Here is a 25,903-nt window from a genome sequence, read left to right on the forward strand (position 1 = left end):
ACAATGTGCTTGTCACACAGAAGTATGAAAATATAAATTAGTAAGATAAAAAAATCCTTATTTGAGAGTTCTTCTGTTGGTGATTTTGCAAACTAAAGATGTTGATTCTTGCCTTTTATTTCTAGTTGCCTGTGCCCCTGGAATCTGTGAAAGAGATGCTTAATTTAGTCATGCAGGAGCTCGATGAGTTCAGTGAAGGAGCGCCTCTTCATAAAAATGGGTCTTTACGAAACGCAGATTCAGAAATAAAGCACTCAACTTCATCTCCCACCAAATACTCTCCATCACCAAATAGAAGTTGTAAGGTAAGTGAAAAAGAGAAGAGTCACTTTACTGCAGAATGTGTGTTCTAGATGTTCTAAATACTGTTTCATCATTATTTTTTCAGTATTCTCCCAAAACACCACCTCAGTGGGCAGAAGATCAAAATTGCTTATTGAAAATGATCTGCCAACAAGTGGAGGCCATTAAGGTAAATGCCTTGATTTTTCTAAACTGTGCCTATCTTATTCCAAGACTCCTTCCTTGACCACTTTCTCACTCATTTCTAACACTGTTCCAGATGTTCCTCTGCTGCATGACTGTAGAGTCATACTGTGATTTACATGCTTCCGTCTTGACATTAGCTTATTTTTGAAATTGCTTATGTGTCTTTATCCTCGACAAGATGTGAATCTTTCAAAAATGGCGACTCATATCCAAACCGTAGCCCTGTTCCTGGCATAGAGGAGGTCCCCAGTGATTGAGTGAACTAGCAAGATCTAGTCTTCATACCTTGATTTATGAGATTATAGCTCAGACTCTAGTGTATATGTCACATTTATAGCTAAGACTTCACAAGTGGTCTAAACTTTAAAAGGTCTCTTTATCTTTTTATTACTTCATATGAATTTGACTTAATTATGTAAAGATGCAGGTGTCTGTACATGATTGTGCTTTAACTTTATGAAAGTGACCTCAACTGTAGCACTCAAAGGAACTTCTTTGGAATTGGAGGTACAAGTAAGTTGTTTCATGCTCATTGACAAGAACTAATGCTTTCTAAAATCATGCCAAGGAAAGTTGAAACCTGTATTTTTTGTACTTTTGAATTTCCATAAAGATTTAGTGTGTTAATTTTGTATAACTGTGACCTGCATGATATTACATGCTAACCATGTAGATTTCTGGCACCTACATGGTGTTCTTGTGTGCCTGGAAAGCTAGGGTCTAATACTAACTGCCACTGATGCACTTCTTTGGGTCAGGCACTTCCTTAGCTTTCTCTGTCTCTTTTGTCTTCTCATCCATAAAGTGAGACTTGTCAAAACTAGTTTTATATCACGTGTTCTAGTTGTTCAAGTTTTAACATTATGTTTTCAGCTTTAATTGGATGTTTAAGTCTATGGTCCAGATACTGGTGGTGACCAGTTAAATTTTCCAGCTGATTGCATTCGTTTCTTATTTTTAGATGTATACCATCTCGACTAGACATAGTATAGATGGATGAATGGGGAAAATTTTATTTAGTTTGAAAATTTAAGATATATTTTTGACCTTAATAGTTATGGGGTGGTTTTTTATTTTCTCCAGGAAATTTTTATTCCTAAAATGCTTCTTTTTTTGTTCTCCACACCACCTGGCTTGCAGGCATCTTGGTTGCCATCCCCTTCCACCCACCCACCCAGGGATTAGACCCAGGGCTGCAGCAGTGAAAGCACTGAGCCTAAACCACTAGACTGCCAAGGAATTTCATCTGAAACACTTGTAGAAGAAAAGGGTAGCCATGCTGGATCTGTCTCTGACCTCACTTATTATAACTTATTCCTGAAAAATACCTGCCTTGTAGGTTCTGGGGTTGAGAAGGTGTTGCCTTTTTCTTGTCTGATCCCTAACCACTGGCTGTAGTAGTTGGTGCTCGAGGGCTTACTTGCTCTGAAGCATGTAGAATCTTCCTGGAGCAAAAGGATATAAACTGTGTCCCCTGCATTGGCAGGCAAATTCCTATCCATTGCATCATTAGGGAAGTCCTGACCAGAACTTTAGAAAGATGAAGTAAATGTAGAATGGAAAGGGAGATGAATCCGTTGTTTAGGTTAGAGCTGACTCTAGATTTGAGTGGATTTGGTAATGATACTAAGGAGGGAAAAGAATGGGAGCAAAAAACAAGCTTTAAGAAATTAAGAATCATGTTTTACATCAGCACCTGGTGCTCGGATCTGACTGGAGTATGGACTCTCTAAAACGCATCATCAGATATTAAATTTGCTCTAGCACTGTTTACACCATGATATAATCGCTTAAAATTGTTTTTCTTCCAACAGAAAGAAATGCAGGAGTTGAAACTAAATAGCAGTAGCTCAGGGTCCCCTCACCGTTGGCCTCCAGAGAATTATGGACCAGACCCAGTGCCTGATAGTTATCAGGGGTCACAGAATTTTCACGGGGCCCCACTGACAGGTAAGTTGGCAACTGAATAATCCCAGGTGTTAGTGACGACACTGTACTGCTGCCTCCTTTAGTTAGGTAATTTGTGAAACCACCTTGTCTGTATGCCTTAATTTATTACATGTTTGTGTCTACCTATACTCCAGAAACAGAACAAGCTTTATCTGATCCTGTTTATGTAAAGGCTTAAAGAACCCTTTACTGCACATCTCAGAGGAGCTGAGACTGAGCTGGAACTATGCCTTATATTGGAAAAATGTTAACTAATGGTATAATTCATTAAGAGCTGCCTAATTATGAAATTAAACTTTGGGGAATTATTTTGATGACATTCTGAGAGGTCTGACAGTCTTGGGAAATCTTTTGTATATGGAAGGAGAGAGTTTAAGCTAGGGTAGAGTGGATTTTTAGGTTGTATTCTTACTTAGCTCTCTGAGCCAGTTTGTCTGTTTGAAACAGAAATAACACTTGCATCACATGGTTATGTATTTATGTGTATGGGAGGTGTGTGTGTGCGCATTAGGCATTTACTTAGAGTATGCAGTAAACATTCAGTGAACCACAGGGCACAGGCAGTTGCCCTCTGGGTTGTCCATGTGCCAGGGCGCGTTGTGTATGTGATTTCATTCAATTACAGTAACCCCGAGCGGGAAATACCATTATGAATTCCCATGTTTAGATGAAATGGGCTTAGAAGATTAGGTGACACCCATTATTGTACATGTCACTATTGGTAGAGGCTTCAGACTCTGGTGCTTTGACGTCAGGCCACGTGCCCCCAGGCAGCCAGAGTGATGATGAAGGCAGGTGTTTTTCACGTGAGACAGATTCCTGAAATGGAGGTAATGAGATTAATTGGTTTTAGTTCAAAAGAAAGATTGGAAATGGTGTGGCCTAGTTTAGTACCTTAGTGATGGTCCCTAGGGTCCTCCTCAGAGCAGCTTGCTGTCTTCTCATGACAGTGTCCTTCAAGTGCAACAGGTGACAGAGAAGATCTTTGTGAAGTCAGAGTCACTAATGATGTCAATCATAGGTGTGGATGTGAGGGGCCTGCCAGATTTAAACATTGCCTGCCTAAGGTGCCATACACCATGTGGAACCTGACTGGCGCCGACAGGCTCATGGCTGGCTTCCTCTGGGGCTTTCTGGATGCTGTGTGGTTATCATCGGGCACCTTGTGGGTCACAAGTTCTGTTTCTTCTTTGTATGTGCATAGCAGGTCTCCTGGTTGTTAAACACACATCTGAACATAACATTCACATTGTCTTATTTTAGTCTTACAAGTACCCTGTGGACTGTGTAGACGCAGCACACCCTGACTTGACAGGCGAGAGGAATGGAGACCCCAGTGGGCTGATTGACATTCGCAGTTGCAGGCAGCTCTGGCTCTAGCCAAGAGTCCCAGCTCCTGACCACCCTCCTGAACTCACAGATGGTTTCCTTAGTGAAGGTCCAGATGTGCCAGGGTGGCCCTTGTCTACTGATAGTAGATGACTAAAAACCATCAGTAAGCTCGAATAAGGAAATGCTCAAAAGTACTGACGAGTGTAAAGAAAACTGGAAACTAATCATGTCACAGAGAGTTCTGCTACCAGTTTAGAGCATTTTTTTCTGGTCCTTTCTCTTTGTATTCATAAGGAATTTTTAATGAGATTTTCACCATATTAGCATTTTGTTCAGAGATGAGTAAGCATGTGTTTTAAATACAACTTTTAAGTTCTGAGCATTTTTCTACTCAGTATTCTTTGATGGTACCATTAATGAACATGAGGACCCTATCACATGGAAGCTCTGCAAGTTTTACTCCCTGGTTATTATTTCCCGTTGTAATTATTATAATGAACACAATCCTAGGATTTGTGTAATGGTGTTGTAATTATTGCCATGAACACAATCCTAGGATTTCAGGGTTTTATAAGATTTCTTGCGTTGGGGAATTGCTTTCCTGAAAAACTGTGCTAATTTTACACTTTTACCTCCAGGATCTGGTAGTGCCTGTCTGTTTGCACTCTTGCCAGTTATTAACTATTACCTGACCACCCTCCTGAACTCACAGATGGTTTCCTTAGTGAAGGTCCAGATGTGCCAAGGTGGCCCTTGTCTACTGATAGTAGGTGACTAAAAACCATCAGTAAGCTCGAATAAGGAAATGCTCAAAAGTACTGACGAGTGTAAAGAAAACTGGAAACTAATCATGTCAGTTTATTAAAACCTTGCCAGGTTTTAAAAGCAAAAATAATATCAGCTTTTAAATTTTTGGTTTTTTTTTTTATACTAGGAATGTTCAGCACACTTTGATTTCATGAGTTACCTATTTATTTGGTGCTTTTTTTCTATAGGATTTTTTTGAGTAGGTTTATAAGACATCTGAGGAGAAGGCAATGGCACCCCACTCCAGTACTCTTCCCTGGAAAATGCCATGGACGGAGGAGCCTGGTGGGCTACAGTCCATGGGGTCACTAAGAGTCAGACACGACTGAGCGACTTCCCTTTCACTTTTCACTTTCATGCATTGGAGAAGGAAATGGCAACCCACTCCAGTGTTCTTGCCTGGAGAATCCCAGGGATGGGGGTAACCCCAGTGGGCTGCCGTCTATGGGGTCACACAGAGTCGGACATGACTGAAGTGACTTAGCAGCATAAGACATCTGAACTGTTTCTTTCACTCTCAGTGATGAAGTCACTGAGAGTGAAAATTAAAATTTCAGATGTTACAATTCTTGGCCCATATATATCCATTCACTTGTTCTGTGTTCTTTGCCTATTTTCTCCCGGGAATGTTTCAGAGGAGCCCCTGCAGGCAGCATACTAGTTTCCTTGCTCAGCTGTGGGCTTCTCCAGTGGCGCTGCCTCTGTGTTACTGTGCAGGGAGCACAGTACCCTGTGGTACCCTGTGGACTGTATAGACGCAGTCAACCTCACTGGGCCTGGTTTACCCTCACTGGGCCTTTGCAGGACTTTCCAGAGTCAGCTGCTCAGCACCTCTTGGGTCGCAGTTTCCACTTCCTTCTTGTGTAAAGATATAAATGATCTTTAAGTTGTTTTGTTTTCTCGAGCAAATGGCTGTTGGTTGTTTTTACCATCAACAGGACTATCTTCTAGTTGTTGGTTTCCTGGTAACATACACGCACACAAAGCAGGTGGGGCAAATAGTTTGGGCGCCAGTTCAAGTGTTAGTCATGTTGTATCCTATTTATTAAGCGAAGAAGCACATTTTGTGTTACTTTTGAGATCCTTTATGTGAATTTGCCAGGTGATTTTTTGACCTGAATGTTGTTGCTAGCTTGAGTATAAAATGCAACCTTGTCATTCTGCAGATTTTCAAGCCTCTGCAGATTTTCAAGCTCTGAGGCCATCACATATGTTTTGGTTCCTTAAGTCTTTCCTGTGGCCAGTGTCTCCCCTATATTCCTGATGTGGCAGGATTGTGTCTTCACATCGAGCCCCTCTTTCTCAGGAAGGGGGCCCACCACTCCTCTTAGCTCCTTCTGGTGCTCGCTGTGGGGCCTCTCTTGGTGCCCACCCGCTGCTGCCCTCACTGCTCCTGTGTTACACTTGGCAGTTGTTCTAGTTTGTCATTTGATTATCATCTTTATGGTATATTTTGATCTATAGAAAAATTTTTTAAGTCTGTGTAGTTAAATCTTTGATTTCTACTGCTTTTGTATTTATAGCTCTTGCCTAGATAGTACTACCTGCAGCATAGACTTTTTTTAACAGTGTTTTCTTTCTTTTCTTTTTTTTTTCTTTTTTTTTTAGTTGCAACTACTGGCCATTCAGTATGTTATAGTCAGTCACCAGCATATAATACTCAATATCTACTCAGACCAGCAGCTAATGTTACTCCCACAAAGGTAACAAAGGACTAATTTATACATTTATAAATATCTCCTTTTTAATTGTCCAGGCTTCCTACAAATTAATTCAAGAAGTAATTCAACATTAAAACTTAAATGTCCCATGAGGTATAGATATTTTAAATTTCTCTCTGGATAGAGAAGGTATGTTTCTTAGTTATCTAATTTTAATACAATATATGTGAACATCTAGAATATTTTTGAACAGGAGTGGTGGTGGTGGGAGCTTCGTCATCCGGTTGTGACAGAGGCAGGACTGTGATGCACTCCTTGGAGCACTGTGGGTGGCACTCGCAGGCCTAGGCACTGTGACTAAGTGTCCATGGAGACCAGCCCCAGCAGAGCTGGGAAGAGACTGGGGTTTGGGTGCATCCAGGCCCTGGCTCTTAACTTCTCTGTGCCTTATGTATAGAATGATACTAGTGCCTTAGTTTGTAGGGTTTTGAGAATATTTAAATGAGATCCTATGTGTACAGAACTTGAAATTATGCCCAGGTGGCACATTAACAAATGTCAGTGCTCATCGTCATCAATCATCAACATCATTGGACACCGTGTTTAGGAATGAGGAAAGCATAATTAGATGTATAAGATGCTGTCTTTGGTTAAGGCAGTTCTGGGGACATGCTAAGAACTAGAGCTGTAAGTGTCCTTGTAGCAATGTCTTCTCTTAAGAACGCGCTGTATGCTCTACTGGTATATTTATATGCATGTTTGAGGTTCATGAGAATTGGTTTGTATCGAGGTAAGCTATAGTTTTATAGACAGCCTACAAAAGCGTTCACTTTGTCTTTTTCCAGGGGCCAGTTTATGGCATGAACAGGCTTCCACCTCAGCAGCACGTCTACGGCTACCCCCAGCAGATGCACACGCCCCCCGTGCAGAGCTCATCAGCGTGCATGTTCTCTCAAGATATGTATGGTCCCCCATTGCGATTTGAGTCTCCTGCGACAGGAATTCTATCACCCAGGGGCGATGATTACTTTAATTACAATGTTCAACAGACAAGCACAAATCCACCTTTGCCAGAACCAGGTTATTTTACAAAACCTCCACTTGCAGCACATGCTTCAAGATCTGCAGAACCTAAGGTTTTAGAATTTGGAAAAACCAGTTTTGTTCAGCCAGTGCCTGGTGAAGGAATGAGGCCATCTCTGGCAGCACCTGCACATACAACACAGCCGACTCCTTTCAAATTTAATTCAAATTTCAAGTCAAATGATGGTGACTTCACGTTTTCCTCACCACAGGTTGCGGCGCAGCCCCCTGCTGCGACTTACAACAATAATGAAAGCCTCTTAGGTCTGCTGACTTCAGATAAACCTTTGCAGGGAGATGGGTACAGTGGACCAAAAGCTGTTCAAAACATGGGACCTCGAAATACGTTTAATTTTGGAAGCAAAAATGTGCCTGGAATTTCATTTACTGAGAACATGAGTACAAATCAGCCAAAGAATTCTGGTTTTCGACGTAATGATGATATGTTTACTTTCTACAGCCCAGGGAAATCAGTGTTCGGAGTGCCTGCTACAGAGTCGGCCAGCAAGGGTCACGATGCTGATGGGGGAAGTGCACAGGGGGACGAGGAGGACGACGGCCCTCACTTTGAGCCCGTGGTGCCTCTTCCTGACAAGATCGAAGTGAGGACTGGCGAGGAGGATGAGGAGGAGTTCTTCTGCAATCGTGCCAAGTTGTATCGCTTCGATGCAGCATCCCGAGAATGGAAGGAGCGTGGAATCGGCAATGTTAAGATCCTCAGGCACAAAACCTCCGGTAAAATCCGCCTGCTCATGAGACGTGAGCAGGTGCTAAAGATCTGTGCAAATCACTACATCAGCCCAGACATGGCCCTTGCCCCTAACGCCGGTTCAGACAGATCCTTCGTGTGGTATGCTGTGGACTACGCCGATGAGTCGCCCAAACCAGAGCAGCTGGCCATTAGGTTCAAGACGCCTGAGGAGGCAGCCCTTTTCAAGTGCAAGTTTGAAGAGGCCCAGAGCCTGTTGAAAGCCTCAGGAGGAAATATAGCCACAGCCACCCATCAGGCCATAAAAACTGTAAAAGAACCCACAGGTCATGACAGTAAGGATATTGACAAATCTGATGGTGTAACTATGAATTTTGAATTTCAGGTTGCAAAGAAAGAAGGGTCTTGGTGGCATTGTAACATCTGCTCACTGAAGAACATGGCAACTGCCAAGAAGTGTGTATCCTGCCAGAATCTAAACCCAGGCAGTAAGGAGCTCCTCGGCCCACCATTAGTTGATACTATCTCCGCTCCTAAACCTGGCTCGGAACATACTCCCAGTAGATCTGCACCGGTGACTCTAAAGAAGGAAGGTCACTGGAACTGTGGTGTTTGTTTAGTAAGAAATGAACCCACTGTGTCTCGATGCATTGCATGTCAGAATAAAAAGCCTGCTAGCAAAAGTGAATCTCCACTTATTAAGCAACCTTCCTTTAAATTTGGCCAGGGAGATCTTCCTAAGGCTGCCAGCAGTGATTTCAAATCTGTTTTTTCAGTAAAGGAGGGACAGTGGGATTGCAGTGTTTGCTTGATAGGAAATGAAGGAAGTTCTGTGAAATGTGAGGCTTGTCAGACTCCACGGAAACAGAGTTCACCTGCCTTCGCTGCCCCAGCACCTGCCTCGTTAAAATTTGGTACTTCAGAGACAAGCAAGGCTCCAAAGAGTGGATTTGAAGGTGTTTTCTCCAAGAAGGAAGGACAGTGGGATTGCTCAGTGCAAAATGAGGCCAGCATGGCCGAGTGTGTGGCCTGTCAGAACTCAGGTCAAAATCCGCCAGCTTCTGCTGCATCGGCATCTGCTTCTTCGGGGACAGGCAAGGCTCCAAAGAGTGGACTTGAGGGGCTGTTCACCAAAAAGGAGGGACAGTGGGATTGTGATGTCTGCTTGATACGAAATGAAGGAAGTTCTCCAAAATGTGTGGCTTGTGGTGCCTCTAACCCAACCCAGAACCCTGCTGCTGAAGCTCCTCTCACTTTCCCTGTGGGCTCTGCAGCTGAGGCAGGTAACTCGTGTGCAAGTCAGACAGGAACAGGATTTAAGAGTAACTTTTCAGAAAAAGCCTTTAAGTTTGGCAATGCAGAACAGGGATTTAAATTCGGGCACGTGGATCAGGAAAATGCACCTTCGTTTAAATTTCAGAGTTCTAATACAGACTCTAAATCAGCAAAGGAAGGATTTAGTTTTTCTTTCCCTGCATCTGCTGGTGGGTTTAAGTTTGGCATTCAGGAGACAGAAAATCAGGAAAAGACTGCTGAAAAGTCCTTTGGAGAGGACACTGGCGATCAGGCTCAGGACACTGGTGGTCAGAAAGACGGGAGTACTGTGGTCTTTGGTCAGACTGGCAGCACTTTCACCTTTGCAGATCTTGCCAAGTCAAATTCAGGAGAAGGGTTTCAGTTTGGCAAAAAAGACCCCAATTTCAAGGGATTTTCAGGTGCTGGAGAGAAGTTATTCTCATCACAAAGTAGTAAACTAGTTGATAAAGCAGATGCTTGTGCTGACCTTGAGAAAGATGATGATGCCTATAAGACTGAGGACAGTGACGACATCCATTTTGAACCAGTCGTCCAGATGCCTGAGAAAGTGGAGCTGGTCACAGGAGAGGAAGATGAGAAAGTTCTTTACTCACAGCGGGTGAAATTATTTAGGTTTGATGCTGAGATAAGTCAGTGGAAAGAAAGGGGCTTGGGGAACTTAAAAATCCTCAAAAATGAAGTCAACGGCAAACTGAGGATGCTGATGCGGAGAGAACAGGTGCTAAAGGTGTGTGCCAACCACTGGATCACCACCACCATGCACCTGAAGCCCCTCTCAGGCTCAGACAGGGCTTGGATGTGGTTAGCCAGTGACTTTTCTGATGGCGATGCCAAACTCGAGCAGCTGGCGGCAAAATTCAAGACACCTGAACTGGCTGAAGAATTCAAGCAGAAATTTGAGGAATGCCAGCGACTTCTGTTAGACATTCCCCTGCAGACTCCCCATAAGCTTGTGGATACTGGCAGGGCTGCCAAGTTAATACAGAGGGCGGAAGAAATGAAGAGTGGGCTAAAAGATTTCAAGACATTTTTGACGAATGATCAGACAAAAGTCAGTGATGAAGAGAGTAAAGATTCCAGAGCAGGAGCTGCCACTACTGCAGATATGAGTGGCGCACCAAACACTGAGACCACTGGGCCCACCCTGGAGTGGGACAACTATGACCTCAGGGAGGATGCCCTGGATGACAGCGTAAGCAGCAGCTCTGTGCACGCCTCCCCGCTGGCCAGCAGCCCCGTAAGGAAAAACCTCTTCCGCTTCGGCGAGTCGACCACCGGCTTTAACTTCAGTTTCAAGTCTGCTCTGAGCCCGTCCAAGTCCCCTGGCAAATTGAATCAGAGTGGGGCCTCAGTGGGCACAGACGAAGACTCCGATGTCACTCAGGAAGAGGAGAGAGACGGACAGCACTTCGAGCCTGTTGTCCCTTTGCCTGATCTAGTCGAGGTGTCCAGTGGGGAGGAAAACGAACAAGTTGTTTTTAGTCACAGAGCCAAACTCTACAGGTATGATAAAGATGCTGGTCAGTGGAAAGAAAGAGGCATCGGCGATATAAAGATTTTACAGAATTATGAAAACAAGCAAGTTCGTATAGTGATGAGAAGGGACCAGGTATTAAAACTTTGTGCCAACCACAGAATAACTCCAGACATGACTTTGCAAAATATGAAAGGTACCGAAAGAGTGTGGGTGTGGACTGCATGTGATTTTGCAGATGGAGAAAGAAAAATAGAACATTTAGCTGTTCGTTTTAAACTACAGGATGTTGCAGATTCATTTAAGAAAATATTTGATGAAGCAAAAGTGGCCCAAGAAAAAGATTTTTTGATAACACCTCACGTCGCTCGTTCAACCACTCCCAGGGAGTCACCTTGTGGAAAAATGGCTGTCGCTGTGCTGGAAGAAACCACCAGAGAACGAACTGATTTGCCTCAGGGTGGTGATGCAGCAGACACAACCTCGGAAGTTGGCGGGGTGTCTGGCACCCCTGAAACAACAACAAAAGCCGTGGTTTCACCCCCAAAGTTTGTATTTGGTTCTGAGTCTGTTAAAAGCATTTTTAGCAGTGAAAAGTCAAAACCATTTGCATTTGGCAACAGTTCAGCTACTGGATCTTTGTTTGGATTTAGTTTTAACACGCCTCTGAAAAATAACAGTAGTGAAGACAGTTCAGCAGCCCAGAGTGGATCTGAGAGAAAAGTGGAACCTAGTGGTCACCAGGAGTCACAGAACTCTGATCCCAAATCAGCTTCCGATGGCAAAGTCAAAAACACCTCTCTTGCTTTTCTGAAGGAGCAGTTCTCAACCAGCCAGACGTTTAAAACTCCAGAAAAGGGTAAGCACTCGGTCTTCAGATGAGGCAGACTTTGTCTTCCTCTCCCCCACTCTCTCTCCCCACTTTCCTTCCCAAAATATGTTTGTGTGGGTTGTTTTCTTCCCTAAACCAATTTAGTGGTGAGTGTTCAGCAGCAGCAGAGAGCTTGTGTGCACATTGTTGAGGAGATGCCAGCTTCAGAGAGACATGTCTGTCAGCAGGGCACAGGAACTCAGCTCAGCGCTGGGTCCAGCTTAAGGCTCCTAGCACTCAGTCGTGAGGGATCACTCGAAGCTGGTGGTTTCAGTAGGTTTGTCCTGCAGTTACTGTTCTGATGTTCTTGGATGGTACTGCATGCTCACATTTCAGCTAAGGCAGTCTGGCCACTGAGCAATCTGGCAATGAGCAAAGGATGAAAGCCTTGGGATAGGCTAGGTGGATGTGTGGGACAGCCACATTGATGTAAATGGATGGAATCTGGCTTTTATATTTTAAAATTGCATTCATTTTAATTCTCAAAATGTTCAAAAATGAAATACTCTTTATTTTCTAGGATTTAATTTTAGCCTTTTTAAATCTAATCCAATGGCTTTTTGGACCAGCACCCCTTCCTCACAGCCTGAGAACGGAGGTACAGAGCTGGCACTGGCAGTATGCTAGGGTGTCTGCTTGTCAGCAGCTGCTGGTGCTCAGCAGTGTAACTGGCTGTGTGAGATCAAGTGCCTGATGCTGCAGCGTGCATGTGACAAGGCTGTCATGACCCCATAATGCTGCTCTCCATACTTGGATGTCATGTTTTCTCACACGTTATACTCCGTTGTTTCGAAGTGGATCTGTGTGGTCTTTACCGTGTCTGTTTTGTACATCATCATTTTCTTCCATGATTAGTGAAGACCTGTGTGTCACCTAACCATCACTGTCTGTCTGTGTCCAGACACAGTGGCAGCAGCATGTGGACCACAGGGAACCTAGGCTCCCTGGTGACAAAGATGCTGTGTGTGGTAGTCGGCCCTGTTGAAAGAGCTCCCCCATATCTCGCTATTCCCAATTAGAGCAGGCCCCTTGTGGAGTTATGCTGGAGTGGAGTGGGGTAGAGGACTCAGCAGTGGGCTCCGTGAGAGACCCTCAGGAGCAGGCTGTGGAGGCCAAGACTCACCCCCAGAAGCGCAGCTGTGTCTTGGGTGCCAGACAGCTACAGTGATCAAATGACCACCTGTGATTTTAGGAGCTCAGTTGTAAAGTACACAGGTTGTGCTCCTAACTGCAGCAGCTCTTATGTTTATGATTAAGGATGTAGTCTTTGAAAAGCTGTGTGGCCTTTGTGTGTGTGTTTGTGTGTGAATGGTACATATTCATGCACAGACTCTGTGGACTCTCGGCGAAGAGCCCTGGTCTGGGAGCAAACGCACTCACGTACTGCTGCGGGACAAAGAGCCCGGTTCTCAGGTGCGAGAACATCCTGGTTTCAGAGGACCTTAAGAGATGGAGACTGAGGCCCAAGGAGGCCATCTCATTAACAGGAGTCTGTCTCAGTGTCCTCTCATGGCGCCTGGCCAGGAACTGATGCTGAGTTTTTGTAACAAAGGAGGGTGAGTGAAGGGCTCGTTCAGCATTGAGAAGAGCTGTTTTCTGGATCAGCATCATCCAGTAGAAATAAAGTATGACCTGTATATGTAATTTTAAAATTTCTAGTATCACTGTTTGAAAATAAAAGGAAGCAGGTGAAATAAGAGAAACAGATGAAGTTAAATTTAATAATCTATTCAGCTTAGCCCATTACATCCAGAGTACCATTTCAACTTCTGATCAGTATGAAAAATGAGATTATCCCCCTTTCTTTCCACATGTTCAAAACCCTGTGTATGTTTTCCCACTTGAAGTCCATCTCACTTTGGACTGGTTGCATTTGCAGTGTTTCACAGCCACACTCCATGACTTTGCTTGCTCTGTTAGAAGTCCTTTTTTATAGACCACGACCTGTTGTGTGAAGAGTTCCTTTTCTCCCCATCTTTTGCCTTTTTGGTGGTGGTGGTGGTGGTGGTGGTCGTGGGTTTCAGCGAACAGACATTGTCTTAGATTCTTACAGTATGATTTACCCAGAGGGTAACAGGTTTAATTTAATATTATCATGCTTGGGAATACAGGAAAGTGGGTGTAATTCTAATCACACACCAGCCTTGGCAGTTGTTAGCTTTCTTTGTAGGGTCTCATTGGGATTGGCTTTGAGTTAGTCTTGTATTTATACTAATATTTGCTCATGATTTCTTTAATTTTTTTCAGTTGTTGCAAATGCATGGATGTTTTGCTAAACCATTTAGTATGCCAAGTTTGGTTATGGCAACACTCTTAAAATACCTTTTAAATTTATAGCCATCAGTAGTATTTTCTTCAGTGATTAGTTACTGAAAGTAGGATTTCTTTCCTGGTTATTAAGGCAATTCTGTGTCCACTGAGGGTTCTAATAGAACATTTCCTCAGGCTTCTAACTCTCACGGTTGTGAGCTGTGTCCACATCAGAGTGTGTGTTTCCATCAGCATGCTGTTTTAACCTAAAAATGAAGTTCCAGGATTTTTATTTTAGTTATTGGTATTAATTACCTACTACCTTGTCTTTATCAGTCTTTCTGATTTGTCTTGTAGTGGAAGAGAGGAAAAAACCTGAGGATCTTCCCTCTGATGATGATGTTGTCATTGTGTATGAGCTAACCCCAACCCCTGAGCAAAGAGCTCTTGCAAGCAGACTTCAACTTCCCCCTACATTTTTCTGCTATAAGAACAGGCCAGACTACATCAGTGAAGAGGAGGAGGACGGTGAGTCTTTTGTTGCTTTAGAGCATTCTGTTCATGCTCGTCATAGTGAACGGGGCTCATGAAGTTACTTTAAGCCTCCTAGAGCCCCCACCGCTGCTGTTCGTGCAGGTCCATGTTGATTCTAAATGTGTGTGAACTGTCAGTGGATGTCATGGTTAGAAGAGCTGCTTTCCTGTGTTCGCAGTCCCCCCATGTCTGCTGTGAACAGGGCAGGTGTTCTGAGGGGACTGAAAGCAGTTCTGATTTCCCCGGAGTCTCAAGAGGGTAGCTGAGCCATGCGGAGGAATGGGGTCTGAGTAGGAGAGCTCTGTGGGCCCTATCTGAGTTCTCAGGCAGGGGCTTACGGGCTCAAATAAATTCGGTAGGACATTTGGGCAGTGATTTAGAGGACTGGATTGTAAGAACTGGAGAGAGGCATGCAGAGCCCCGAAATGCCAGAGCAGCTCAGACTAGGCGTTTGGGTATAGAATCAGGAAATTGGTTGCTATTTGGATGTAGAGAGTAAGGGAGAGTGGATGGGAAGTTGCAGATGATTTTCTTAGATTCCTGGCTGGGAAATCTGAAATTTACTGCAAATTCTTTTATTTAATAAAATAAATTGTACTTTAAGATGAAGATTTCGACACAGCTGTCAAGAAACTCAATGGGAAACTATATCTGGATGACTCAGAAACATGTAGACTGTCAGAAGAAAATCTAACAGGTATGTAACATCAAAACAAGTAATTTAAAGTGTTTTTTAAAAATCTTCTGTTTAAAGGAATCTCCCAGTCTGGTCATATTGGTGATGAGCAATTTTGCCATGGTGATTTAAAATATTTAAATAATGTGAAGGGAGAGCATCTTCCCTGGTGGTGCTAGTTCTCCATTAGCATCCAGGGTCTTTCTGTTTGGGTCTCTAATCTGTAGGTGACATTGTGGGCCAGTATTGTGGAGTTGGTTGGGCTTCATCTACTTTTATCTTACCTTTCCTTTGTTTGCGTTGCCTGGATTTTCAGATAATGAGAAAGAATGTGTTATTGTTTGGGAAAAGAAGCCAACAGTTGAAGAGAAGGCAAAAGCAGACACTCTCAAGCTTCCACCTACGTTTTTTTGTGGCGTCTGCAGTGACACTGATGAGGACAATGGAAATGCAGAAGACTTTCAGTCGGAGCTTCAGAAAGTGCAGGAGGCGCAAGTAAGACTGTCTCTGGCATTCCTTCTGGCTCAGTTGCCTTTGTTGATGGCAGTAAACTAGAGTGTTCTTAGTACATGGTAACAGTAGGGTGCATCCGGCAAGTGGGTGGGCGCCTCTGTCAGCTCTGGCTAGGGGATAAGAAACTGTTTTCTGGGCAGAGCACCAGAAGGTCCACCCGTCACTGCTGCATGTGTGCTGGGTTTGAGAAGTTGGGGTGGTAGCATGGACAATGCTGATGTCCCTGACATGTCTGCTGCCGTACCAAGAATGGAATTAAGTACTTCAGTTTTTGTGCCGGTTACATGATTCTGGAGTGGGCAGAGTGGATAGGAAATAGATTTGAAACCTAGTTCCCATGGTCTGTATACTTTGGTTTTGGTAAGCTCATAATTTGACTGCTTTCTTAGTTCAAGTATAGTCATTTTAATAGTTGTCGGCACCTTGGTGTATCTATTTGTGTTCCACAGAAACTAGAAAACTAGTCATTGTTTATAATTGTTTACAATATTGACATAATCAGAATGGTTCCCTGCTTCTCAAGAAATACTTTTTTAAAAATTGTTGGAAATATGGTAAAAATAAAGTAGGTCCTGGAGTTGGGAATGCAGCGTTTTCTTTAAGGATACGTGAGAAGAGAATGAGATGACCCAGCATGCGGCCTGCTCTGTGGAAGACTTGCTGCCTTTCACTGTCCGTTTGACCCTGAGGAGTAGCTGGCCTGCTTTCGCAGCTGTCAGCCAAGGCTGTGCCGGCGCTTCCATAGGCGTAAACTTGTTTGTCAGTGCACAAGAGCTAACGTAGACACAGCCCTCCCTCATTTATAACCAAATAGGTTTATTTGTGGAAGTGCTATTTGAAGTTTCTGCATTCAGCTGTGCTGAATCCGAAGTGTATTTCCATCACTCGGCCGTTTCCCTGTCTCATTGCCAGTACACAGTGTGTGCTTTCCGTCAGTCACCTCTAATCACTGCTGCTGGAGGCATTAGCGTGCAGTCATTCACTTGGCAGATACAGTCCAGTCATACTAAGTGAACAGTGCAGTTAAATATGGTTTCACTTTTCTGTGTGCAAAACTGAAAAATAAACTTTTTTTTAACGTATTTCAAGCCTTAAAAATAGAACTGAGAAGTAATCTCAGTGGTGATGCACATGCTGAGTTGTACAGAGTTTATTTTTTTCCTACTCGTAGTATACACAGGACTTGGTGTCTTTTGTCAGTGTACTGTGCTGTTTATAGCTATTAAAATATCTTACTTGAGTGACTGTTGTGTTTTCATTGTTATAAGTTAAAATCTTTTTGTAAAATATCCTGTAACACTTAAAATGTTCTTTAAATAAAAATCCTAGGGGCTCCTTTTGCCACAGAAATTAAATGTGGTAAGTCATTATCAGGGTGGGAAAAAAATTGTTTCAGTGAACTGCAATTTTGGAGGAGAGTGCCCTTTGATAGAGGTGAAACAGAGAACTAACAGCCATTAAACTAAAATGTTCTGTGGGTGGATGTAAACGATGTCCTCTTCAGTTCAGTTCAGTCGCTCAGTCGTGTCCGACTCTTTGCAACCCCATGAATCGCAGCACACCAGGCCTCCCTGTCCATCACCAACTCCCGGAGTTCACTCAGACTTGCATCCATCGAGTCAGTGATGCCATCCAGCCATCTCATCCTCTGTCATCCCCTTCTCCTGCCCCCAGTCCCTCCCAGCATCAAAGTCTTTTCCAATGAGTCAACTCTTCGCATGAGGTGGCCAGAGTACTGGAGTTTGAGCTTTAGCATCAGTCCTTCCAAAGAAATCCCAGGGCTCATCTCCTTCAGAATGGACTGCTTGGATCTTCTTGCTGTCCAAGGGATTCTCAAGAGTCTTCTCCAACACCACAGTTCAAAAGCATCAATTCTTCGGTGCTCAGCCTTCTTCACAGTCCAACTCTCACATCCATACATGACTACTGGAAAAACTATAGCCTTGACTAGACGGACCTTAGTCGGCAAAGTAATGTCTCTGCTTTTGAATATGCTATCTAGGTTGGTCATAACTTTTCTTCCAAGGAGTAAGTGTCTTTTAATTTCATGGCTGCAGTCACCATCTGCAGTGATTTTGGAGCCCCAAAAAATAAACACTGTTTCCACTGTTTCCCCATGTATTTGCCATGAAGTGATGGGACCGGATGCCGTCATCTTCATTTTCTGAATGTTGTTCACTCTCCTCTTTCACTTTCATCAAGAGGCTTTTTAGTTCCTCTTCACTTTCTGCCATAAGGGTGGTGTCATCTGCATATCTGAGGTTATTGATATTTCTCCCGGCAATCTTGATTCCAGCTTGTGTTTCTTCAGGTCCAGCATTTCTCATGATGTACTCTGCATATAAGCTAAATAAGCAGGGTGACAATATACAGTCTTGACGTACTCCTTTTTCTATTTGGAACCAGTCTGTTGTTCCATGTCCAGTTCTAACTGTTGCTTCCTGACCTGCATACAGATTTCTCAAGAGGCAGGTCAGGAGGTCTGGTATTCCCATCGCTTTCAGAATGTTCCACAGTTTCTTGTGATCCACACAGTCAAAGGCTTTGGCATAGTCAATAAAGCAGGAATGGGTGTTTTTCTGGAACTCTCTTGCTTTTTCCATGATCCAGCAGATGCTGGCAATTTGCTCTCTGGTTCCTCTGCCTTTTCTAAAACCAGCTTGAACATCAGGAAGTTCACGGTTCACGTATTGCTGAAGCCTGGTTTGGAGAATTTTGAGCATTACTTTGCTAGCGTGTGAGATGAGTGTTAGGACACATCTTTCCTGCTTTACACTGATTCATCCCCAACTGCATGAACTCTTGGCAAACGCACTCCTGGCTTAAAGTGCTTGAGCATGCTGTGGTTAGGTGCTTACTGTGTGCCGGGACTGCCGAGGGTCAGGGTGCAGTTCTGAACGAGGGAGCACCCTTTGGATTTGTGTATAGGAATTTCTTGTTCATGGCCTCTTAAGTGGAGGATGTGTAGGAGCTGAGTTCTGACATTCCCTTCCCAAGAAATCTAGTGTGCATTTGAGGGGTGACATTTATTGTTGTTTAATTCACCCATTTTCATCATCCCCAAAAGAAGCCCTGTTAACCTGTAACAGTCATCACCCTTCCCATTTCTGCCTGTCTCCCCTAGGCCTGGATAACCACTGATGTACCATTTCTGTCTCTGATTTGCCTTTCTGATGTTTCATATAAACATCATAATATGTGGTCCTTTGTGTCTGGCTTCTTTTACTGAGGAAGTTTTTGTGATATATCCACATTGTAGCATTTATCTGTACTTGGTCCTTTTATGGCCGAATAACATTCCAGTGTATGAATTTACCACATTTTATTTATCCATTCATGTATTTAATGCCCATTTGGGGGGTTTCTTCTTTTTGGCTATAATAAATAATACTACTGTGATGGCCTAAATCATTTGACACAAACAGAGTGGACTGTCGTTTCCTTGTGTTTCAGTCATTAAGAAATAATGACTTTTTTCATTTGTATTAATTTTTCAAGTTTATCATAAGTAAAATTCACTTCTTGTTGTGTGTATGTTTTCTCTGAGTTCTTACACATGGCTGAATTCTTGTAATCCCCACTGAAGGCAGCGTACAGAATAGTTCAGTTTAGAACCGTCCCCACCCAGAACCTCTGTAGCCACTGATCTGCTTATGTTTCTACCTTTTCCAGACTGGGATGAATGGAATCATACAGTATGTAAGCTCTGATGCAAACTTTTTTCACTCAGCACAGTGCCTCTGAGATGCGGCCCAGGCACTGTGTGTAGTGATAGTGCATTCCTTTCTGTCACCAGCTGGTATTCCGGACATTGTACATTCCCTGTCATTAATCCTTGAAGAATGTTGTTTTATTTTGCTCTTTCTAGTTTCAAGTCGTAGCTTAAATTAACTGATTTAAGACAGTTCATTTCTAATAAACATTTTAATTTTAAGTTCCTTCAAGAGCTGTTTAGCTCTATCTTACAAGTCTTAATATGTGATATTTTTACTTTCATTCAGTTCAAACTATTAATTTTCTTTGAGACGTTCTTTTTGACAAACGCACTGGATAGAAGTATATTTCCGAATATTCCATTTTCCAGATGTCATTGTTACTGACTTATAGTTTAATTCCACTCTTGTCTATAAACGTATTTTGAATAATTTCAAATCATAGAATTTGTGACAACTGTCTCAGTGGGTGCTCACTGTACACTTGAGAAGAATGTAATTTTTTTTTTTGCTTTGCATGGAAACAGGTTTTTAAATAGATAAATCAGTTGATGCTCTATTGTCCAAGTCCAGTGTATCTTTGCTAATTTCTCATCTGCTTGTTACGTTGATTATTGACAGGAGTGTTGCCCAGCATGTCTGCTTCTCCTGTCCGTTTTTGTTGCAAGTACTTTTGTTAGGGAATGTTCCATCTGCTTCTGTTTTCTGGAACACACTGTAGGAATTAGTGATATTTCTTTCTTAAATATTTGATAGAACTTAACCACTGAAACCACCAGGCCTGGTACTTTTTTTTTTTTGGCAAGGATATATTAATTGATAATACATTTTCTTTAATAAATATAGGCCAATTCATTTTATCTGTTTCTTCTATCAGTTTACTTTTTTTGAGGAATTGGTTGGTCCATTTCATCTGCATTATCACATTGGTGGGCATAATAGTGTTCCTGAAGTTGAGGTCATTAAAATGTGTTGCCTGTTTACTGTCCATGGATCGGTGTTGATGGACTCTGTTAAATTTGTCCACAGACTTCAGCATGTGTATTAAAAGTGTAATGCTTAATCTCAAGATATTTGGAGATTTTTTTCCCAGCTATATTTCTGTAGTGATTGTTAGTTTAATTCCATTATGGACTGAGCGTATACTTTGTATGATTTCCGTTCTCTTGAATTTGCTGAGGTTTGTTCTCTAGCCTAGAACGTGGTCTTTCTTAAGTGTTCCATATGCACTTGAGAGGAATGTATGCTGCTGCAGTTCAATGGAGCATTCTGTAATTTTTAAATTTCTGTTGTATTTTTCAATTCTAAATTCCTTTTTGGATTTTCTTTTATGGTTTATATTTGTTTGTCTGACAACTCTCTTTTCATTTGTCTTAAGAGTATTTGTCTTTACCTCTTGGAACACTGTCAGAATCTTTTCAGAGTTTGTGTGATCTTTCAACACACAGATCATTTCATGACATTCTCCATCCCTGGCCAAAGAAAGCTGACTCTGCTTGGATGCTTTTCCATCTGTGCTTTTGGCAGCCCCAGTTTGTTGGACAGCTCTGTACCCCTGCGGGAATGTGGGTTGATGTATGTGAAAGTGAAGTTGCTCAGTCATGCCCAACTCTTTGCAACCCCATGGACTGTAGCCTATCAGTCTGCTCCGTCCATGGGATTTTCCAGGCAAGAGTGCTGGAGTGGATTGCCATTTCCTTCTCCAGATGTATTGGGGCAGGAGAAAACCCACCAGGTTCTTACTACCAGACTGTCCCTCAGGGCTTGAGAGGCTTTTTTATCCTTAGCTAAACACAGAAGTTTACCGTAAATACGTCGTCTTCAGAGGACATATTTTCCGGTCTTGATTAAAAGTGGATTTGGTAAGGCCAGGATTTCTGATGTCACTTTGCCTGTCTCCAGTCGATTTTATACCTGGGGACTACATGCCATAACGAGGGGACAGTCAGAGAAAAAATGTCGTCTCTTGATGCTGTCCAGCAGCTCTGACTAGAAACCCTTTCACTCAGGTTCAGTGCTCTTTTGTTGGGATGACCCTGTAAGTAGTAGGAAGCAGGTCAGTGAGGGGGCCCAGTCATAACCTCCCTTTTCTTCTCTGCCTAGCCATCCTCCTGCTCAGCATTGTCCATTTCCGGAAGCCATCTTTGCCCTGGGGTGGAGTTTCAGAGGAGGTTGTGTGCTCTCGGTCCTTGCAGAGATGGCTCCTGAGGCAGGGACTGGCCATGTTGGCTGGGGGTGGGCCACTTGAACAACGGGCCCCAGGGCCCAGGGCCTGCATCCTTGGTGGCAGCACCCCATCAGTATATGCCAGGGCTCGTGGCTCAGTACCAGCAGGAGCAACCAAGGGGGGCAGTTGGCTCAGGCCAGCGCCTTTTCATGTTCCTGCTGTGGCTTGTGGACCCGGATAGGCTGGCCCCTGGAAGCTGAAGTATTCATGGTCTCATCACCAGACCTGGTGCTCCTCGCTGGTAGACTTGACATTGCTTCATGTCTCAGGATTCCTGGTCCTCCTGCTCTGATCCACTTCCCAGTGGCTTCTGCTTGCTTTGTCCTTTTCAGTCTAGTTCAGTTGCAGGTGCTGGAGAGACTGGAGGTAACATGGTGGAGAGAACCGTATGCTTACTCCATTTTGTCCAGAACTCCGTATCATCTGTTTATTGTAAAATTGAGTATATGATCCTTTTTGTCACTCAGTATTTAATGGCATAGTTATTTGTTACTCTTCTCTTTGCAGAAATCCCAGGGCGAGAACATAGCTAGCTCAGCTGATGGCATGTGTACAGATGACACTAAAGTGACTGCGCCATTTTTGTGTAAATCTGAAGAGCCAGAGTTTACTACCAAATCTGTTAGTTCACCATCAATTTCTTCTGGAACTGTTGACAAACCTGTGGATTTATCTACTAGAAAGGAAAATGATGCAGATTCTACAAGCCAAGGTAAAATTTGATGTATGTTTATAGCAACCTTGTAGGCATGAATTTCTGCATAAGGTACAGTGGTTCTGAGACAATACTTTCAAATGTACATCCAGGAATTCCCTTTCTTAAACTGAGATGTACGAAGGGGCATGAGGTAATTCAATTTTCTTAGTGAACACAGAATCTTTACATAGCTATTTCCTGAAATCCTTCTTGGAATGAATGTTTGTTTAGATGATACTAGACCATGTGAAGCAGAAGCTATGTAGCTCTCTGTCTGACTTAGTATAGATCTACATCTCATTTTTTTAAATGATCTTAAGCATGCTGCTTCTGGTGTATTGTTCATTGAGAATAATTAGTACCTGTAAACTTGTAAGTTTTCTTCGGAGAAATAACTAGATTATAAATACTCCTTACCCCCACCCCACCGCATCAGTAGTATAGCAGGTCCTACCCTTCCCAGCATACACACACACATACGCCTTCCCTTTGGGTCCTGGGTAAATCTTTGATGTTTGACATATGTTAAATGAAATACTAAATTGCTCTTTTCCTTTGCCAGTGGAAAGCAAAACAGTTACGTTTGGATTTGGAAGTGGCACAGGGCTGTCATTTGCGGACTTGGCTTCCAGTAACTCTGGGGATTTTGCTTTTGGATCCAAAGGTAAGATTAGGAGGAGAGGCTTCAGTGACTGTGTTACAGAAGTGGGCACCCCTGGAGGGTGAGTCCTTCGTTGCAGGGTTGTCGCTCACCAAGAATTTTCTCTTAATTCATTGTAACTTGTGCTAGTCTTGCCCATCCTGAAATGCAGAACCCTCCCTCCAGTTTTGGAGTAACTTTGGGATTGTTCTTCTAGTTGTACTTTTGATTTGCTAATATTTCAAGATGTGCATCTGTAATTGTTTAGGAGATGACTATTACCTTCAGATGTTGTGTTACTTTGGAATTCATAGCCTCATTGATGTCACATTGCTTTATTTTTAATTTATTTAGTAGTTTGAAGTCACAGGATAATAGGTCAGCAAATACAGCAATAGAATGGGTACAATTACCCACCAATGAAAAGCCAGATACAAGCTGATGTGTTAGGTTGCTTGATACTCCGTCAGTGTTGTGCAGTAAAGTTGACATCAAACAGCTCCAGATCTGTGTGGGAGGCTTGCCCTGAGTTACCTGCTGATTCAGTGAGATTATCCACCAAGCTCTTTTTTTTTCCAAGCTACACCTTTTAGTTTGTGTCCTTAAATCTGACAGGAATTTGTACTTTATCTTTTCAAAGAAGTAGCTTTTGGTTTTATCAGTTCTCTTTTTGTTTTTTTATCTCCAGATTTGTCATTATTTTCCTTTAAATTATGATTAGTTTTCTTGTGTATTGAATGTCTACTTTATTTAATTAATATTGTGCTAATATTATAAGCACAGAATAGTATTTTGTAACTGTAAATCCCCTGGAATCCATTTCATGTATTTTCATGGAGAGTTTTCACATTTGTAAATTTTTAATACTTTAGCCTTTGACTAAGAGCTTCTAGGATTTAAATTTTTTTTTTTTTTAATGAAGGTCAGTTTCATCAGAATGATTTTTTGCTTCTCAAACATATTTCTGGCCTTGTGTGGACCTTTTTGACCTTAAACTTTTTGTTTTGGTTGGTTTTAAGTCCGGAGGAGTCTTTTCTTTCTCCTCTTCTATTATGTGTTATTTCTGTGGTGATTGCTTTTTCTTCATCTGTTCATTTTATTTTTGTCTCACTTTCTTTTCTTTTGTTCCTTTTTTCTCTGTTTCTCCTGAAAGTCGTCTTCACACAGGTCGACCAGTCACTCTGTGTCTTTTGTGTAATATTTCATACGGAAACTAAGAAAATAAGAAACAGCTGTTTATCTGCTGCTTCCCTGTGCCTGACATTTTATCGTATTTCCTTGAGATTTTGTAATGTTTCCATTAAACCCAGAGTGGAAGCTTCCTAGGTATTGCTACCTAGAATACAGTTGTTGATATTGATTATTGCCAGACTTATCTTTATACTTTTACTGAATAAATTATTTTTCCTGCCCCTTTAGAGCAGTGGTTTTCAGTTCTCTGCTTCATATTAGAATTCCTGGGAGCTTTTTAAAGGGATGGGTGGAACACTTGATAGTTAAGTCATGTTGGGCTCTGGGTGTGGGACCCAGGCACTGGTATTTCATAGGAGCTGTTGGTGTGATTTTAATATGCACCCAATGTTACGAACCATTGCTTCAGAGGAATTTTGAGATTTTCTGCCATATGTCTCAGGGTATTGGGGTAATTGAAAATTTTTTTCTGCTTGGAAGTTCCTAACAAGTGCTTTTCGAGCTTTACACCTATGAATCAACTAGGTCTATGCTTATTATTCTCAGGAAGCCCCCATACAATCTGAGACGGTACTTTTGTTTGAGCATTCATTTGCTATTTATTCGTACGACTTTTTTTTTTTCCTGTTTTTTTTCTCCCAGTGAAACCTGTCTTAGAAGAATTTACTGTATTATTAGACACTCATTTTGTTCTTTCTTCAAGGTGCTGAGTTTTTAACTGATCCGTGACAATTTTTGCCTTCTCCTGAGTTCTTGTATCAGATGTAGGATTAGAGAGCAGTGGTTTGTCAGTCAGCAAAGTGATGAAGAGTAGAGAGGTTTCTTTCCGCTAAGATAGTGGGAAATGTATTAATATTAGCAGGCTGGGTTGTCAGAGTTGAGATGTGGAAAAAACAGCATTTAGTGTTCACCTTCTCCAGGGTGTGAGGGAGGGAAAAGTTTTTGTTCCCCCGCGTAGGAGTGGGGAGCCTTTTCACCCATTAAGCCTGGTGTTGCTTGAGAGAGGGTGGGGTGGGGGTGGGGTCAGTGAGCTGCTCCTGGGGCCACCAGTGCCACCTGGGCAAGAAGTTGAAGCTCTCATTCCATTTACCTTAGAAGAGAGCTAAGGTGGAGAAGTTAACCAACTTGTAATCAGTCTGCTTTGAAAGTAGCAGATTTGGCCTCTTGGAGAACATTCTTAGGCTCTAAAGTTACTTTTTTTGTGTAATAGAATGTTTTATGAAATAAACTACCCTTGGAGCTGAGCTGTGTTTTCAGGTTTCAAAGGATGCACTTTGAATGAAGAACCTGCTTCATTACTAAAAGTTCAGTGTCACTAAGACCTAAGGCTTATACAATCCTGTCTGTATACCCAGGCGTAAATGTTACTACATTCCTTTGTGCTCACCACTTGAGCTTAACTTGCCAGGAGAATGCAGTTTTAAGCGTTTTTATTAGAAGTATGTCACATCATTGGAAATTAGATTCATTCATAAAGTACTGTAATGGGGATTAAAAGCTTATTAAAATAGATATCACTGTTTAAATATCCTAATTTATTCATCAGATAAAAATTTCCAGTGGGCAAATACTGGAGCAGCAGTGTTTGGAGCACAGTCAACCGGTAAAGTTGGCGAAGATGAAGATGGTAGTGATGAAGAGGTAGTTCATAATGAAGATATCCATTTTGAACCAATAGTGTCACTGCCAGAGGTAAATATTAAAGTGTAAAAACCTTATACTAACTTCACATTTTAAGTTTAAAACTTGACATGGGCTTGATTTGTAGG

At 42.4% G+C, this 25,903-nt stretch overlaps 1 protein-coding gene across 4 annotated transcripts in view; it reads left to right on the forward strand.

The window, feature by feature from the left end:
* LOC138085730 (E3 SUMO-protein ligase RanBP2-like) overlaps nt 1–25,903 on the forward strand; it is a 58,396-nt gene that overhangs the window by 29,695 nt on the left and 2,798 nt on the right. For 2 of the 4 annotated variants that reach the window (XM_068980266.1, XM_068980274.1), the window contains exons 16-26: nt 126–305; nt 389–472; nt 2,304–2,439; nt 6,187–6,281; nt 7,085–11,681; nt 14,301–14,471; nt 15,082–15,174; nt 15,470–15,648; nt 22,114–22,318; nt 22,866–22,967; nt 25,681–25,826. In XM_068980266.1, the coding sequence (XP_068836367.1) occupies nt 126–305; nt 389–472; nt 2,304–2,439; nt 6,187–6,281; nt 7,085–11,681; nt 14,301–14,471; nt 15,082–15,174; nt 15,470–15,648; nt 22,114–22,318; nt 22,866–22,967; nt 25,681–25,826 (5,988 nt within the window). Of the gene's footprint in view, nt 1–125; nt 306–388; nt 473–2,303; nt 2,440–6,186; nt 6,282–7,084; nt 11,682–12,213; nt 12,292–14,300; nt 14,472–15,081; nt 15,175–15,469; nt 15,657–22,088; nt 22,319–22,865; nt 22,968–25,680; nt 25,827–25,903 lie in introns of all 4 variants that reach the window. The other 2 variants (XM_068980248.1, XM_068980258.1) reach the window with 2 other exon arrangements.

Source organism: Capricornis sumatraensis, chromosome 1 (assembly GCF_032405125.1).
Source record: "Capricornis sumatraensis isolate serow.1 chromosome 1, serow.2, whole genome shotgun sequence".
NCBI classification, from domain to species: domain Eukaryota; kingdom Metazoa; phylum Chordata; class Mammalia; order Artiodactyla; family Bovidae; genus Capricornis; species Capricornis sumatraensis.